Consider the following 16,965-nt stretch of genomic DNA (forward strand, 5'->3'; position numbering starts at 1 on the left):
CAAATTACTAATGCATAAAAAATATGAAGAAATATCCTACATTACAAACACTCTTTGCAGTGTGCAGAGGTATTGGAAAATGAGAGAGAGACTCCTCGGTAAGCAATAAATCATGTAATGAATAAGATGATTACAGTAATTCATACAAAATCTGATTAACAAATTACACTAAAAATTGTGATAAAAATTTCTAGGACTACAACATAATCAACATCAGCAGGAGATCATTCACACCTCTAAGATGTTTGAAGGTTCACATCTCAGACTATACTTCCCATTGCAAAATTTTGTGGGGAAGTAACACTGGATTAAAGCTTTGAGGTACAAGCACAGTCCTGCTCAAGCCATGAACCATGTGGTCTCATAGATTCTATCTTGCAGAAAAGCAAACCATGAAACTAGAGTTGCCACTCATTTTCAGATTCGCAAGAGCAAGTCAGACTCAAAGATTGTCATCTCTGAACCAAGAAGCATATGTAGAGCTATCGACAAGTATGACTTAGCTCCATGTCACATGAAGCTCTTTTCCACGACCTTTATCAACTCCTCCAGCTTTTCAATTATCTTTGGATTCATCAAATCTCTAGCTTCCCTTAGGAGAGTGCCTTCCTGGCTGAAATTATACGCATCCACCACAGCTCTCATCAAGGTATGGAGCTTCTCTGGAGTCCTAATATTTCATCACAAAAAGTTAAACGAGGCACCAAACTTAGCCTAAAGAAAAGAATAAAACAAATTTAAAAGATACTTTTAAGTCCACAGTTGAGCTTCTGTCCATAGTCTGTTAGGTAAATGACAAGAAATCCAGGCAACTAATTCTTTTCTTTTTCTGTGGGATAAGTACTAACCCAACCCATCATGTTCAGCAGAATCTTTGTGCATCACTCTCCACCATATACCCTTGGAAAGTGCAATCTCAAGGACTTTCACAAGGTGGAAAGTATAAACAGCAGAGCCTGAAACCCTAGCTTTCGAAGATTAAGGACTTTCACAATGCACTGCAAAGCCTAATTCACAGATGTACTAGATTTTGACAAAAATTAATCCAGAGCAATAGACTTACGTGTAAAGGTTGTCCAAATCCTTCCCTTCAAGTTCTTCTCCTGGTGTAAATGCATCATTTAGGGCACACAATCGCTCCTCAGGATCCTCAATTGCAAGTAGATACTTAACAATCCTAATCTCTTTTGGCAGGAGTCTCTGTAGATTACCTCTCGCAGTCATATACAAGTGGTACAATATGTCTTTCACCTGCAATTCATAAAATAAGTTTGTAAGATATTTCAAAGCAGCATCCTACACCTGGTAATTAATCATAACATTCATTTTTTTAAACAGTTGGCTGCTGGTGCTTAAATGAGCCTATCCTGCTGAATCTATAAGAAATTCTGGAAGTCAATAATTTTCTATACCATCATTTTTACAGAACAGAACATAGAAAAGAAAATGAATAGTAACAGGCAAAGGTTATAATTCAGGCAGCCATGCACATCAATTGGTTTCTCACGACTGACCATATTGTTGCACCTCATAAAATTTCTAATTTCTTCCACATTTTATCAAAATATAATCCTTTTTCCCTTTCTCTTCATCTAACGTCTCTTCTCTATCTCCCAATTCTTTCAACCAGATGAGAAATTCAAATTTTTGGTCCATTGGAGAATTTTCTTCCCCTAATCTGATGAATTGCTCAAATAATTCATAAGATCATCCCTAAGGTTCTTCAGGGTGCAGTCTCCCCTGAGTCAAAAAGCTAGAACTACATCTAGCTGATCCATAATACGATTATGCAGAGCAGAAGGAGGGCTTTTTCCCCTCTGAAGTCAGAAACAGTTACCTCATCTTTTGTCATGTTAGATTCCTTGGCAGCTGACCAAGCTTTTGTGATCATTAGCACCAATGCTGAATCAAGTTGATTCTTCGCAGCCAAACTATCTATCTTCTGACAAGCAACATCTAGAGAAGGAGAATTGATAATATCTTGGAATTTCAACTCTGCTGCATTAATTGCTTCAATGCTTTCTGTTGCAGTATCATAAGCTTGTACAGCAGCCAAGCATGCATTCCCAAGGTTTGCCAGAGCTGCCATATAGAAACAAATAAATAAAAGGAATGTTTTCATCAATCTCTGCACAGCATAAAATAATAAGTATATGAAATAAATGTTCTGATCACAGGCCAAGGTGAATTTTCTTCCACGTTGAATTTAGGTAAGTAATGGCCTATTAAGGCCTTGCCCTCCAACAAATGCATCAGCTAGGTATATAAAATCCAAGGTCAAGGTGGATTTTGGCTTCCAGGTTGAGTTTTTTCACCCTTGTTCAGTTCAATGGTGCCAACCCATATTGCACTGGAAACCTGAAACTCAACTCATTTGTGGCCTTCAGAAAGTGATGATCCAGGATTTATTGTGTCTGACTATTGAAAAGGGGGTGTGATTCTGTAGTTATCCAGCGGCCAATTTTAGCAAAGAGAAGGCTTGGACTTGCTAGCATTACAAATTAGCACTTTCTTTGTCGAAGAAATGCAAGAGAAGCAAACATAGCTAAAAGAGTTTCAATTTATAAATCTACAACCTAACACATTTGTTTATGTTGTCAGGCATATAATAGAACATGGCACACACTACAAGTTTATATTACAAATTAGTAATATAGCATTGATAAAAATATCATTCTTTCATCCTGCCTTACCAGTTTGCTCTGTTGGATTGTCATAATATGATTCTGCTACAGTGTGAAGATGCGCAAAGAATTCTTTTGTAAAATCTTTACGACGTCTAGCAACAATTTCGCTAACCTCTGATGATGCAACCTTAACCACTTCAAGAAGTTCATTGTGTCTTTGCACATCTTCATCGATCTGATAACAGAAACTCACACTGAATCACTATGACATCAGCATGAACTTAAAAACAAAAGCAGAATGCATCAGACATGCCTCAATTATTTAAATATCGCAAAGCAATTTATCTCAATAAGATGAACACTGCCATCCAAAGGATATAAGGAATTTGCATTCCCAGGAATCTCCACTGCACATGGATCAGCTCAGCATGTGCACATCATACAAGGAGGTAGCTTACTCTCCCTTACTCTCTCTCTCTCTCTCTCTCTCTCTCTCTCAAAATCCAAGAGTAGGGAGAGTGTCAGAGCAGAAATTTTCTCAAAGACATTTAAATACAAATAATCAATTCATAATACAGAATAAAGAACTCTCCAGATTCAATATCCCACATAAAAATCCTGAATAAAAGAACATACAGAAAACTGATACCGCTGTCAAAAGATCATTATAAATTACATGACCCACCTCTTTCAATTTTCTTCCAAGTCGGAGAAGCTTATGCTTCATCCCAGGATCAGCCTCACCATCAGCTCGATCCTGACAACGTTTAAAGAAATGAGGCCTGATGCTGCTCCATTCCTTACTGAAAGCAAGTAATCTTCTCCAATCCGTCGGTGTGGGCTTGTCAACCATGAAAACTTCAATTAACTTGTCACAAACTCTGATCATTTTACCGTTATCCAAGCCCTCAACACTACCTTTTTCATTCTCATTAACCTCATCATTAATAGGTGAGGAATCAAAAGAATCCAGACCTGCAACCTGCTCTCCATCACAATCATTTGACACTGCAGTTTTATCACCAACAACTGCAGCAAGAGGTCGCCGCAGCCTCACCTGATTAACAACCAATGCAGGACAAACTGCCATTTCATGACAGTTATCTGTTAGACAAATGGCCTAAGAATAATATATACTTCTTTTCAAGAACTAAAGAAGTTCCTAACAAAGAAGCTTTCCCAAACCATCATGCTAACCAAAGTTCCCAATTCTTTTTTATCGGCAACGTTATTAACTACAGGAATTTAAAAAATTGGTAAAAATTCAAGAAACCAAAACATACCCAATAAGCACCAAAGAAAATAAATGTGACCCAACAAAAAAAAACATTGACCAAATCATCATAGAATGCTTCAGCAGTTACTTATTATTATTATACTAAACTCCTGGTTTAACCCAATTCATATAGGCAGGACAACCGAGAAAGAGAGATGAAACAGCAAAGAAAGCACTAGGTTAATAACCTGCGGTTGCAAATTACAAGTTACAAAAGAGTATCTTACTTGAGAACTTTGAAGACAAACAACGAATCCGAGATGGATTTGAATTTTTAGTGGAGGAAAGCGAAGCAGAAGAAGACCCATAACTTGTAGCTTTAGAAGATTTTAATCTCACCGGCAACAAACAACAAGCTTGACGACTTGCACTAGCCAACTCCATGGAAAAAGATTAAAATTTTAATTTTATTAATTAATAACAGGAAGAGTTTATCAAAGTTCTGGCAGGGTTTTAGAGTTCCAATTTAAGATTGTAGACTCGGCCAAAAAAACCGCTGATAGTTTAACAAGGCTGCAACTTGCAATCTCTCATTTTAGTTAGCTAAAACGACGTCGTCGCTAGATGGCTTAGTGGTAAAATGGTCTTTTTAGGTTTACAGCCGAACGATGAATCGGCTTTTTGAAGGCCCCAGAATAAACAAGAGCTAAGAAGTTCGGAAACTGGCGTTGTTTTTTCGCGGGAAATTTTGAAGAAAGCAAAGCTAGCCAATGCTTTCGTTAACGGTAATTTTACCGCAAGTTACACTCTTTCAACAACCTTCCTTTTCAACCATTCAAAAGCCATCATTTCGTTGTTCCAATTCCAAAACCAAGTCCAAAAAAAGAAACACCAAACACCCACCCCAGTTTTCTTGCTTTTCTTCTACGGATTCATGTTTTTTACCCGAATTCGATCATTCGACCTCTATTTCAACTTCCCAGGAAGACCAAGATGCCGGTTTTATGGATATAACCCCACCGTCGGTTAGTCGAAGCGTCGACTCTGACGACCTGGCAGCTTTGCTTCAATCTTGTTATAATGTAAGGCAAGCCAGGAGAGTCCACGCAGTTGTGTTAAAGCTTTTAAAGAACCCGGGGACCTATGTTGAGAATAATTTGATTAGTGTATATTCAAGATTTGGGAAGTTAATGGAAGCTCGAAAGGTGTTTGATAAAATGGCTGGTAGAAATGTTGTTAGTTGGACGGCGATGATTAATGGCTATTCGAAGTTGGGTTTTGATGATGAAGCTTTGAGGTTGTTTGGGGAATCAATCTCGAGTGGCGTACGAGGGAATGGGAAGATGTTTGTTTGTTTGATGAATTTGTGTAGTAGGAGGATGGATTTTGAGTTAGGGAGACAAATCCATGGGTGTATTCTGAAAGGGGATTGGAGGAATTTGATTGTGGATAGTGCTGTTGTTAATTTTTATGCGCAATGTGGGGAGTTGTCAAAGGCTTTTCGTGTGTTTTGTTGGATGGGAAAGAAGGATGTGGTTTGTTGGACAACTATGATAACGGCTTGCGCTCAACAAGGCAATGGAAAGGAGGCTTTTTCCATGTTTTTGAGAATGCTAAGTGATGGTTTTTGGCCTAATGAGTTCACGGTCTGCAGTGTTTTGAAGGCTTGTGGAGAGGAAAAGGCATTGAAATCTGGGAGACAATTACATGCTGCCATAATCAAAAAGATGTTCAAGAATGATGTTTTTGTAGGGACTTCTCTTGTGGATATGTATGCAAAATGTGGGGAGATTTCAGATGCTAGGATTGTGTTTAATGGAATGAGGAGTAGAAATACGGTTACATGGACTTCCATTATAGCAGGGTATGCAAGGAAGGGGCTCGGTGAGGATGCCATTAGTCTTTTTCGAGTAATGAAGAGACGAAATATAATTGCTAATAACTTTACCATAGTAAGCATGCTCAGGGCTTGTGGTTCAGTTGGGGATTTACTTATGGGCAGGGAAGTCCATGCACAAATAGTAAAACAATCTATCCAAACGAATATATACATAGGAAGCACTCTAGTATGGTTCTACTGTAAATGTGGGGAGTACAATATTGCCTCCAAAGTCCTCCAACAGATGCCACTTAGGGATGTTGTCTCATGGACTGCCATGATTTCTGGCTGTGCAAGCCTAGGGCATGAGGCTGAGGCTCTTGATTTTTTGAAGGAAATGATGGAAGAAGGTGTAGAACCCAACTCTTATACCTATTCGTCAGCTTTGAAAGCTTGTGCTAAGCTTGAAGCTGTTTCGCAAGGGAAGTTAATTCATTCCTTTGCAAATAAAACTCCTGCCTTATCTAATGTGTTTGTGGGTAGTGCTTTAATCCATATGTATGCCAAATGCGGTTTTGTATCAGAGGCTTTTCAAGTGTTTGACAGCCTGCCAGAACGAAATTTGGTTTCTTGGAAGGCTATGATCATTGGTTATGCAAGGAATGGACTATGTCGAGAAGCTTTGCAGCTTATGTATCGGATGGAAGCAGAAGGTTTTGAGGTGGATGACTACATCCTGACAACAGTACTCAGTGCATGTGGAGATATTGAGTGGGATGAAGAGCCTTCCGCAGAATTATTACTGGCGACCTAATTGGCCTAGTGAGCAGTTTAGGTGAAAACTTGTTTATGAAGTCATGCAGTTGCATTGCACTTGTCAAAATTATAACCAGTAATGCATGGTATATATGGGATGGACAAGGAAAAAACAAACCATTCAAAAGAATGTTATCGGGTTAAGCCATGGCCTGTCCCTCTTGTATGAAGAAAGTTATTCCGGAAGAATTGCAGAAGAAAATGAAATTATTGGCACCAGTGCTGTTTCTTGATCATGCTGATTGCTGAACATGGAATATCACTCCAGGAACTAGAACATATATGTAGGCATGCATGTAGTCCTTTGTAAACACTATGTAAATCGACATTCATACTCACAACTTAAAAAGATGATGTAAAGTTCTTAAATTTCGTCCTCTCCTTGCACATTATTAACCAATTCAATTCATTTTCTCTCACATGAATTTAGAATTTTCCCACTTGATAATTTATGAAGTATGAGTAAACATCAAGTGTCCTTTCTCCTTAGACAAAGGTGAGGGTTCTTAGAACATTAATGTATTCAAGGACCATGTGTTCGGAGCTTGCCTTTCATGTAATCTTCACATGCAGTGTCTGAGAAACTGATGCGTACCTTTCATGTAGCCATTTCACTCAAAAGATATTTTCATGTGTTTGAGATACCTACAACCTAGAGAGCAAACGATTTTTACCTTCATTATGGTAACCCAATCCCTTGTATAACACAAAGAAGGAGTATTAATAAGCAAAGCAAATTCATAAAATGTGTCGTTATCTTTGAAAAATTTCACAACATGAAAGCATTAAAATACCCAAAAACCCCCAAAATCATAAAGTTTTTGTTGAAGTTTCAACTAGTCGTGTTGAATAAATTTCTCCCCTTTTTAATCTTATAAAGGTTTACGTAAAAAATTATACAAACTAAAAACAAGCATAGTCATTTCTAATTCAAGATTATAACAAGCTTATCATTTGTCTACGTTACAGTATTAAAATAGCTAATTCATGACAGTACATTATATTTTTATGTAAATCTTGTGAGCCTCCACGTAATAGAAATTAGGCAGATCTATCATAATTTGGTTAATCCGTAATAATGAAGATAAGGAGGGGTTGATTGCAACCACATAGGAAGAGTTGGGTCCAAAGTAGACAAAGAGGATAAGGGGTCCTGAAGTCTAAAAAGTGAGAAAGAAAAAATGGAAAACTCAAAAACCAGCCCACGGACTTCCCGCTTCTCCCGCTCGTTTCGTCCCCTCTGAGAATCCTCCCCCTAATGTTTTCTTACGGTTTCATTTTCAATTGAACCCCTCCCTTCAAAACATAAAATAGAAAATCGTTACTCCAGAATTTAATTTGTTGACTCTCTCCAGATCTTTTTATTTTCCAATTCACTTTTTCTCTTGAGCCAAACACCTCTTCACTCTCTCCAGATCTGTAAGCTCTCTCTCTCTCTCTCTCTCTCTCTCTCTCTCTCTCTATCTCTCTCATTTCCGATTTTCATCTCTTCCATCACGATTAACTTGCAAAACCTAGTTACTTTTTATCAATCGATTTTTCTATGGTTTATTGATTTTTTTGCTTTTTGTTTTTGTTTTGGAGAGCTAAGTAGTCTGAAGAAATGAAAGCTTCATCAATAGTTAGTGATTTAATCTTTTTGTTATTTGATTCTGAAATATCTACAGTGAAAAGCACTTTTCTATCTAATTAATTTTTTGTTTGTTTTGGTTAGATGAGATATGCATTTGTCTGCTAGTGTTTTGGCCTTTTATCTTTATGCTTTTAGTGTTGTTATTATGTATACATCTGCCTGCTTTGTTTATATCCGTATGTAATTTAAGATTGACCAATTCCTTTGACTTCGAGTGGTCGAGAATCAAAGCTTTTAGGGCTTGATCTCCTTGGTAGATTGTAGCTAATGCTTTAACACAATTTCTTATCATCAGTTCTTTTGTGAGTTTAAGTTTTGGTTATGTATGTCTGCTTGTATTTATGTTTCTGATGTCACAATGATACAAGAAGTTAATCTCTACAGAAAAGTCTTCTGAATGAGCACTGGTATACTTATAGAGACCATTCCAGTTTTATAGTAATATTTTTTTTCTTGTTTGTTCTGCTCAACAATTGTAAAACTGTTTGAATAGCTAAAAAGTGAAAACTGGAGATCTTGTCGTTTGTCAAGCAATTTTGGTAGTTGTCTACTTTCAAATGTGACTCTATGTATGAGATCTTATATTTAATTTTTATGCCTAATGGAATTGGTCTTCTGTTGAATTTGGCTAAGTTTATGTGAAAAATTCCCTGCAGGAATCTGCAAAGAAATCCTTGAATTCTTGTCTGCAACAAATACTAGAGCAAAGTTTGAGGGCCATGTTTTAGCAAGTTGGATGCCAAATTTATGTGTTGCTGACACTATGGAAAAGGAAAACTTCAGTGATAAAAATATTACAGATTTTCCTATTGATCAAAAACTAGAGGGAAATACTGATGGAATTCACAAAGAAGATCAGGGCAAAACTGTCGAAGAGATGCAAAGTCTGAACCTCAGCAAGGTCGGCATTAATAAGTTAGATGATGATAATAGACAAGACAGCTCAAGTGACAACAAGGATCAGAATAGACTCTTGGAATCTAAAGCTGTTGGGGACAATTTAGACGATGATGACAAACATGTTGTACAAGGTAACAAGATAAATATGGATGTGGATTCGGATTCTAAAGCACAAGAAGAAATGAATGAGACTGCAAAAGAAATTCTTGATGAGGAGGAGCCAGAACCAGTCTTTGATGGAACAGAGGTTCCTGGGATGGAAGCTAACCGGAGTTTATCAACTCGTTCCTTGGATCGTGATCCAGAGGAAGAGGGATCTGTGTGGCCTGAGAAAGCGGTGGCACTTAAGAATTTTGTCAAGGAGAAGGGTGCAGTTGCAGTAACCAATGTCCTGCGTCGCATTTCTTTTAAAAGAGATGAAGTTGAGCATGCCCCTGCTGATGAAGATAAGGACTCTTCAGATTCTGCTAAACGTGGGGAACATACTGCAATGTCTCCAAAAACTGCAGAAAGATCTGCTTGGAATCCCCTAAATTACATTAAGATGTCACGGGATGCTGATGCAGAAAGCAAAGCTGAGCAGGGGGGGGATGTTATCGAAGAATCACTTCTACCTATTGTTACAAAAGGAAGAATAATAGTGTATACAAGGTTAGGATGCCAAGATTGTAGAGAAGTTAGGTTGTTTCTGCGCAGGAAAAGGCTTGGATATGTTGACATTAACATTGATGTATATCCCAGTAGAAAATTGGAGCTAGAGAAGTTTTCTGGATCTTGTGCAGTCCCTAAAGTCTTATTTAATGAAGTACTGATTGGAGGCTTGAGCGAACTCAAAGGCTTAGATGATTTTGGCAAGCTTGATGAGAAGATTGATTTTTTGATTTCTGAAGCACCATCGCTTGAAGCTCCTCAACCTCCTCTTTCTGGTGAAGATGATGTGTCCAGTAATGGGCCTGTTGATGAACTAGCTTTAATTGTCCGAAAAATGAAGGCAACTATTGTTGTTAAGGATCGGTTTTACAAGATGCGCAGGTGCACTAACTGTTTCTTAGGTTCAGAAGCAGTGGATTTCCTATCAGAAGATCAGTACTTGGAAAGGGAAGAGGTTAGTTGGGATTTTTATTTTGTTTTCCCTGACAAGTATAGTGAATTTTAGGTGATAATTGATTATTGCAGGGTCATGGTTTTCTATTACTTCTATTGTTTTCTCCATTTGGAATTAGGACCAATGATTTCCTGAATCAGAAGACTCTTTCAGTGGTTTCATATTGTGAATGAAAAGCTAAACCAAAGAAACATTTTTTTTTACGGCATATTAAAATATTGCTTCTTTTTAACTTAAAAATGGTATGAAGTTCACATTATTGTGGATGGCTTTCATTTTAGTTCTTGCATATCAAAATACTCTTCAGTAGACCTTTTACTGATATTCATTCCAGTCAGATGAATAGATGCAACAGTAGAACTTTTATTTAAGTTCTGCAAATTTCCATGAGGCCTTTTCCTTCCCTTTTTCCTTTCAAGCAATCTGGATAATGTTGAGTAGGCATATTGTGGATTATGGATGTCTGAGTTTATCTTTTACCATCATGTTTTATGATACTATATTGTAACAGTTTCAAAAATATAGTAGTACATATTGCAATAACAACACTTCTCTTTTTTCCTTATCCTCTTGTTCTTTTTTGAATGGGTGGTTTTGGAGATTTTTGACCAAGTCAGTCTGCCACTGCTTTTGAGTTTAAAATTTAAGAGTTTGTGTGCTTGCTCTGCTTATACTTGTTTGGATGTGGTTATATCTCCATTAACTCCCCCTTCCCTTTCTGTTGTTCTTGCATTGTGGGCCAGGCTGTTGAATTTGGGCGAAAGCTTGCTAGTGAACTCTTCTTTCGACATGTTCTGGAGTGAGTCCATACCCTCCCAGTTTATTCTTTTGTGTAACATTTTTAATCTGTTGTAGAAAACTCTTCTTATTTTTTTTCTATGATGCTTTATGATAGTGAGAATCTATTCGAGGATGGCAGCCACTTGTATCGGTTCTTGGACCATGATCCTGCTGTGTCATCTCAGTGTCACAACATTCCAAGGGGTATAATTGAACTGAAGCCAAAGCCCATCACTGAAATCGCATCGAGGCTGAGATTTTTGTCATATGCCATTTTTGAAGCCTATGCATTAGAAGATGGAAGACATGTTGATTATAGAAGTATCCATGGAAGTGAGGAATTTGCAAGGTTTGATGCTTCTTAGTATATGATATTGCTCACTCTAGTATCTTGAAAATTTTATTTGCTTCCTTTTAATGCTTTAGTATTCATTGTTAACGGAAAAAACATTTTAGGTACTTAAGAATAGTTCAAGAGCTCCAAAGAGTGGAAGTGCAAGACATGCCAAGGGAGGAGAAGCTGGCCTTCTTCATAAATTTGTACAATATGATGGCCATCCATGCAATATTAGTGTGGGGTCATCCTACTGGTCAATTGGAACGAAGGAAGCTGTTCGGGGAGTTCAAGTATGTTGTTGGGGGGTGCACATACTCTCTTTCATCTATTCAGAATGGCATTTTAAGGGGCAATCAAAGGCCACCATACAATCTTTTGAAACCATTTGGTGTGAAAGATAAACGTTCACAGGTGAGACAGCGTGAGTAAAATTGACGCTTACTGCTACATGATGCTTCTAGCCATTGGTTTAATGGCTTGCATTTCTGGATTAGCTATTTACGTTGTTTGCTGTTAATTATGAAAACCGGTGAAAAGACATAGCTTTTACTTCTTGGTGGAAACTATCAAGTGAATAAATCTTTGAAACCTGCACAGAATATTTGTCCATATCTGTAGAATTTGGCAATCTTTTCAATTTCCCCATTGTTTCAGAAGGAAGAACTGAGAGTTTTGCATATGACGTGACCTCACAATGCTCTTGGGTAGTTGATTAGGTTGAGTTCACCTCACAATGCTCTGCTGGGTAGTTAATTAGGTTGACCTCTGGCTTGTGAGGGTGGTGTCAGAATAAGTTTTGTTAAAATGTATCTCATCATCATGTACCAAAAAAAAATGTACTTCATCATCAAGAGTTGAATGCCTCATGTGGAAATTCAATCCAGCTCATTCTATGTTGTATGTTTTTATCAGGTGGCTCTACCCTATGCAGAGCCTCTAATACACTTTGCCCTTGTTTGTGGTACCCGATCTGGGCCTGCTCTTCGATGCTACTCCCCTGGGAACATTGATAAAGAGCTGATGGATGCAGCTCGGGATTTCTTACGAGCTGGTGGACTTATTGTTGATTTGAGCGGCAAGGTTGCATATGCTAGTAAGATCCTCAAATGGTAAGTTATTTCAAGAGAGATTCTTGGTGCAAGAATTTATATTTCTTTCTAGAGACCTTTATTTTCTGTTTAGGAGGTAAAATCAGATTTTAAAATTTTCTCTACAAGTGTGCATGCCCTTCACACTAACACACACATGCTTAGATGCACGCATGCACGCACTCTAAAACTTATAGGCCAAAGGAACTTCTAAACACTGATGCCTTCATTTCAACTTATATAGCCCTATAGAAGTTATTGGTTGTAGAATTATGTAAGTTTTGGTGGCCTAAGTTGGGTTCAGAAGTGACAGAAGTGCAGGACAAAGTTACAATTTAAAACCTCACTCGCAAAATTATAGATTACTCTTGCACACTCATGTACACGAGGGAACAATAATAAGATGGATGCTTTGTGTCTTTATTTTTTTTTAAAAAAGGGAGTTATCGAGAGATATAGGGATGAAACAAAAAGTTACTGCTGGGTGTTTTCCATTTTCTTTAGAAAATAAAGATAGTAGAAAAATGAGAGTTGTTGATAAAAATTTAATTCAACTATGACCTAAATGAGACCAATGCACTCACAACATAATATGACTTGTTATTGTCTTATTTAACTTTTTGGGAAATTCAAATTGAGTTGGTAGTAGTGGGTGGGTACCAGTTGAACCTCCCTATGGTAATATATATGAAGTTCACTTCAAACTGCAAAGAGAAACAATAGATGTGAAAGATACCATTCATGCAGCCACCAAACACCATGCTGTAGTCAAGTGATTTTCTTAGAATTGGTAAAAGATGGGTGATGGAAATGCATACCACTTCCTTGGTTATTGAGAGATTTTCCAAATGTAGTCAGCTTGTAAATTTTTGTTGCTTATTATTTATATACTTCTTCTGGGACTTTAACTTGTGTTGCTTGCTATCTGTCATTCTAATCAATAAACAGGTTTAGTGTGGATTTTGGCAAGAACGAAGTAGAGGTATTGAAACATGTTTCAAATTACTTAGAGCCAACCGAATCTGAAGCTTTGCTCGAGATGCTTGCTGATGATCAGTTGAAGGTTGTATACCAGCCGTATGATTGGGGTTTGAATCGATAGGGTTAGACTTTACCTTTTTATATATTCCTTATACTTGATCATACAGGTTCCCTGTTTTACAAAAGTTTTGGAGGGAAATAACGATTATTACGTTGCAAAAAAACTTGAAGATACATACAGCATCAGATATCAGTCAGTCTACAGTTTTTATCAAATTAGAATACAAAGTGATCTAAAGTTTCTTGTTTTGTTGTATATTGAGAATTCCAATGCGATTACTTTTACTAAGGTTACACCTTGAAGTCATTGCTTAATCTTCTCTTTTGAGCATTTACCAGATGAAAATATCTATTCCCTCAAAATGCACAATCTAACCTACATGAATATTAAGCAAAAATAGTGTGGTATGGATCATAGTGCATTGTCACTTAGGCCTCATCATGCCTCTTTGGTTCAGAAGCAGTAGCTCCGTCTTTAACTATGTGATAACAAAATTGCATAATATCTAATCTCCAATCTGTTTACCACTTCCCAAGCGAAGTGCCTGGCATATATATATTCCCGTGCAACTGCAACCACTAATCTAACATTAGTTTAGAATTCTTCATGACCTTGTCCACGTTCCCTTCTCCATTCAAAGCGTAACGTACTCAGAGGTCTCTTCTCTTGGACAATAATGTAATCACTCCCTCTCCCTCACATCACATATCCAATAAAATGTGACAGTGATTTGTTGTCCGACTTAGAGTTACAAATGTACTTCAGTTCCGTCGGTGATTGCTTAAAGAAAGCGTTCTTTTGCCGCGTTCTCAACGAATATTTGATTAAATAATACTAATAATTACCCAACTGATAACAAACTTGTCTTTGTCTCACTAGTGAAGCTTTTTTCTTCTCTTGAAAACCCTCACCACTGCCACTACTGTTTTTCTTTTGGACCACCCAACTTAGGTTTTACTTTGTGTTTTTTCAATTATAGTAGTCCAGAAAGCTCTTTCGGGGTTTCATTGACTCAGGCACAACTAATAAACAATTGTATAGTGTAACCTTTGAGATTGCTCTCATTAATAATTGTTTTCCAATTTCTTATAAACTCGATAATTTTAATTTTATTTTATTTTTGATAGAATGACCTCATTTAATTTTGATAGAACAAAGGAAACGAAAGAAAGAAGATAAGCTAGTTTAGTTTGACCTTTTGTTTCCAAGGAGATGTATGGGATGGCTCTTTTGAATCATACGTATTACCTACCAACTACCAAGCCTCTCATTCCGCTTGGCAATGTTTTGAGGTGCAATCCGGCCGCTCATCGAGCAAGATTGAAAAGGAGCAGATAGCCCATGGAAGCATCTGGCTTTGAAATGTCTTAATGGATGAAAAGCCCAAGGCAAAGTAGTTGATCACACTATAATCAGATCTTACACGGTAAGTTACTCTCAATAAAACCCTTTGGCGCATTCATTTATAATATTTTTCGTTTTAATCATACATTTTATTTAATTTTTTTAACAAGTAAATGAAAACAATGAGTGAAAATAATGAATATCTATACACATAAAACATATGTAATAATCAAATTAAATACACAATGCTTATCCAGATGATTAAAAGATTGATTTTGAGGTGAACATAGAATTGAAATTTGTTCAAGAAAACTCTGAAGCCACAAGAAAAAAAGGTCGCGCACAAGTAATCATGGATTTTGTCAAGAAAGAAGCAGAGGTACGGAGGCTTTCAACTTCAGATGACTTAGGTCTGAATCCAGTATGGAATTGCTTGCCATAGTGGCACCCAAGGTTATGCACTGGCTTCTTATTTTTCCTTTTAAATTTAGCCATTCTACTGTTAGTTATAGCCTACTTTCTATAACGATGTTATCATGGAAAATATTTTTACAATGATTTAAACCCTCAAATTTAACACGTTTATACCACTTTTTATCCCATAAATTGAAATTCACTGCTTACATTTAAGATTAACTAATTGTATGATTTTGATAAGAGGCAACTCTGCATCAGGGCAGTACTTCTAACAATTAGAATAGCACAAGGTTTCATGTATCAGCCAAGTAGCAGGTTCTACACAGCAAACTGTCAAGAACTTACACTCTGCATCACTTAAGACTTTCTTAAGTTTGAAACTGTTATTATGCTATATTTTCTTTTCAGCAAACTTCAGGAAAGCTGCAGAACATGGCGTCTAAGGATCCGCAACCATCACTCACAATCATGTTCAAGAACAATATCTGTACCTTGAATATCCTCCTACAGTTCATTATTTGATCGTCCAAGCTTATTCGGTTCATGCTTTAAGCTCTCGTCCAATGAACTAGATCATAAGTACTGCAGGGTCTACAGTATCTACCTCTTTAGTGTTGCGCATAGGAAACTTGATCCTCCTGGAAATTTTTTCTGCTCAAATGAAAAGTGCATGATTGTTTCTGTTCAAAACATTTGAATATTCAAAGGATGAAGATGATGAACAGGGGAGAGAATAGTCGAGAGAGAAGAAAGAGAAGAGTACTATTTCCTCCAAAAAACGGCTTTAGCACAACGTTTCATTTAACAACCAATATATATATGTTGTTCAAAAGAGAGACAAAATGTAAAGGAAATTACAAACCAGATGAAGCCATCTAGCATTATAAAGACCAAGGGTGCTGGGATCAATGAAAATGGTGTTGGCATGATGACTCATGCAAATCTATACGACACAGTTTCATTAAGTAAAGTAGCTAAATTTTGACTTTTAACCAACATAAGATAAACAGTAAAAAAACAAGTAAGATTGAATCCGACAGAAGAATAAAACGGCAAGAGTAAAGCCTTAAGACGACTGTTGACTCAAGTCTCCTTGTTCCTTTTGAACTTCAGGCTTTCCTCGAAATCACCATTACCCCTTCCTTTGTAGTAGCTTCATTGCAGATAAAAAAACCATCAATATTCAACACACCTCCTTGGTGTTTGAACTGCAAATCCCCAATTCAGATCTCAAAAATATGAACTGATCCTTACTTAAGACTTTTAGTAAAGATATCTGCTAACTGCAGTATAGTGCCACAGTGCTGAATAACAACTTCTTCATCTTTCACAGCTTCTCGGATTGCATGAAACTTTACTTTGACGTGTTTTGTCTTGCCATACTGCATAGGGTTTTTAGCAATTGAAATAGCAGATTTCTTGTCAATGTATAGCAGTGTACTCTTCTCATAGATATGCCTTCGATCATGGAAGACTTTTCTCAGCCAAATCACATGATTTGTAGCAGCAGTAGTAGCAATATATTCTGCTTCTGCAGAAAATTGAGCCACCACCTAATACTTTTTTGAATTTCAGCTAAAAACTGCACTGCCAAGTGAAAAATAATAAACAATGGTGTTTTTACAGTCATCAAGACTTCCTGCCCAGTCACTATCACAATATCCCATAAGAATAGAGCTTTTCTTCTTCTCAAGCTTTAAGCCTAAATCTACAGTTCCTTTAATGTACCTCAATACTCTCTTAGCTGCTACAAAATGAGTTTGTGAGGGACTTTGCATAAATCGAGATAGGAAACTAGCAAAGAATATGATATCTGTTCTTGAAGCAGTTAAATAAAGTAG

General features: G+C 37.0%; 3 protein-coding genes and 1 long non-coding RNA gene across 4 annotated transcripts; 3 read left to right on the forward strand and 1 right to left on the reverse strand.

The window, feature by feature from the left end:
* Positions 1-99: 99 nt before the first annotated feature.
* On the reverse strand, positions 100-4,375 carry LOC110416764 (uncharacterized protein At4g37920). Its single transcript, XM_021428836.1, has 6 exons — positions 4,131-4,375; positions 3,313-3,710; positions 2,694-2,862; positions 1,838-2,082; positions 1,064-1,251; positions 100-670 (listed from the first exon to the last, which is right to left on the reverse strand). The coding sequence occupies exons 1-6, from the start codon at positions 4,285-4,287 to the stop codon at positions 511-513; spliced, it is 1,317 nt and encodes a 438-aa protein (XP_021284511.1). The 5' UTR covers positions 4,288-4,375; the 3' UTR covers positions 100-510.
* Positions 4,376-4,565: 190 nt separating this feature from the next.
* Positions 4,566-6,813, forward strand: LOC110416906 (Pentatricopeptide repeat (PPR) superfamily protein). Its single transcript, XM_021429046.1, has one exon. The coding sequence runs from the start codon at positions 4,614-4,616 to the stop codon at positions 6,474-6,476; it is 1,863 nt and encodes a 620-aa protein (XP_021284721.1). The 5' UTR covers positions 4,566-4,613; the 3' UTR covers positions 6,477-6,813.
* An 840-nt stretch (positions 6,814-7,653) lies between these two features.
* On the forward strand, positions 7,654-13,680 carry LOC110417076 (electron carrier/ protein disulfide oxidoreductase). The gene is made up of 7 exons (XM_021429271.2): positions 7,654-7,897; positions 8,768-10,116; positions 10,860-10,915; positions 11,012-11,245; positions 11,353-11,644; positions 12,146-12,342; positions 13,270-13,680. The coding sequence occupies exons 2-7, from the start codon at positions 8,848-8,850 to the stop codon at positions 13,421-13,423; spliced, it is 2,202 nt and encodes a 733-aa protein (XP_021284946.1). The 5' UTR covers positions 7,654-7,897; positions 8,768-8,847; the 3' UTR covers positions 13,424-13,680.
* Positions 13,681-14,246: 566 nt separating this feature from the next.
* On the forward strand, positions 14,247-15,803 carry LOC149527186 (uncharacterized). The gene is made up of 3 exons (XR_016351213.1): positions 14,247-14,789; positions 14,965-15,160; positions 15,533-15,803. It is a non-coding gene; the product is annotated as an uncharacterized LOC149527186 (long non-coding RNA).
* Positions 15,804-16,965: the final 1,162 nt, after the last annotated feature.

This window comes from Theobroma umbraticum, unplaced genomic scaffold, assembly GCF_002168275.2.
Source record: "Theobroma umbraticum cultivar Fairchild unplaced genomic scaffold, ASM216827v3 scaffold_51.0, whole genome shotgun sequence".
NCBI classification, from domain to species: domain Eukaryota; kingdom Viridiplantae; phylum Streptophyta; class Magnoliopsida; order Malvales; family Malvaceae; genus Theobroma; species Theobroma umbraticum.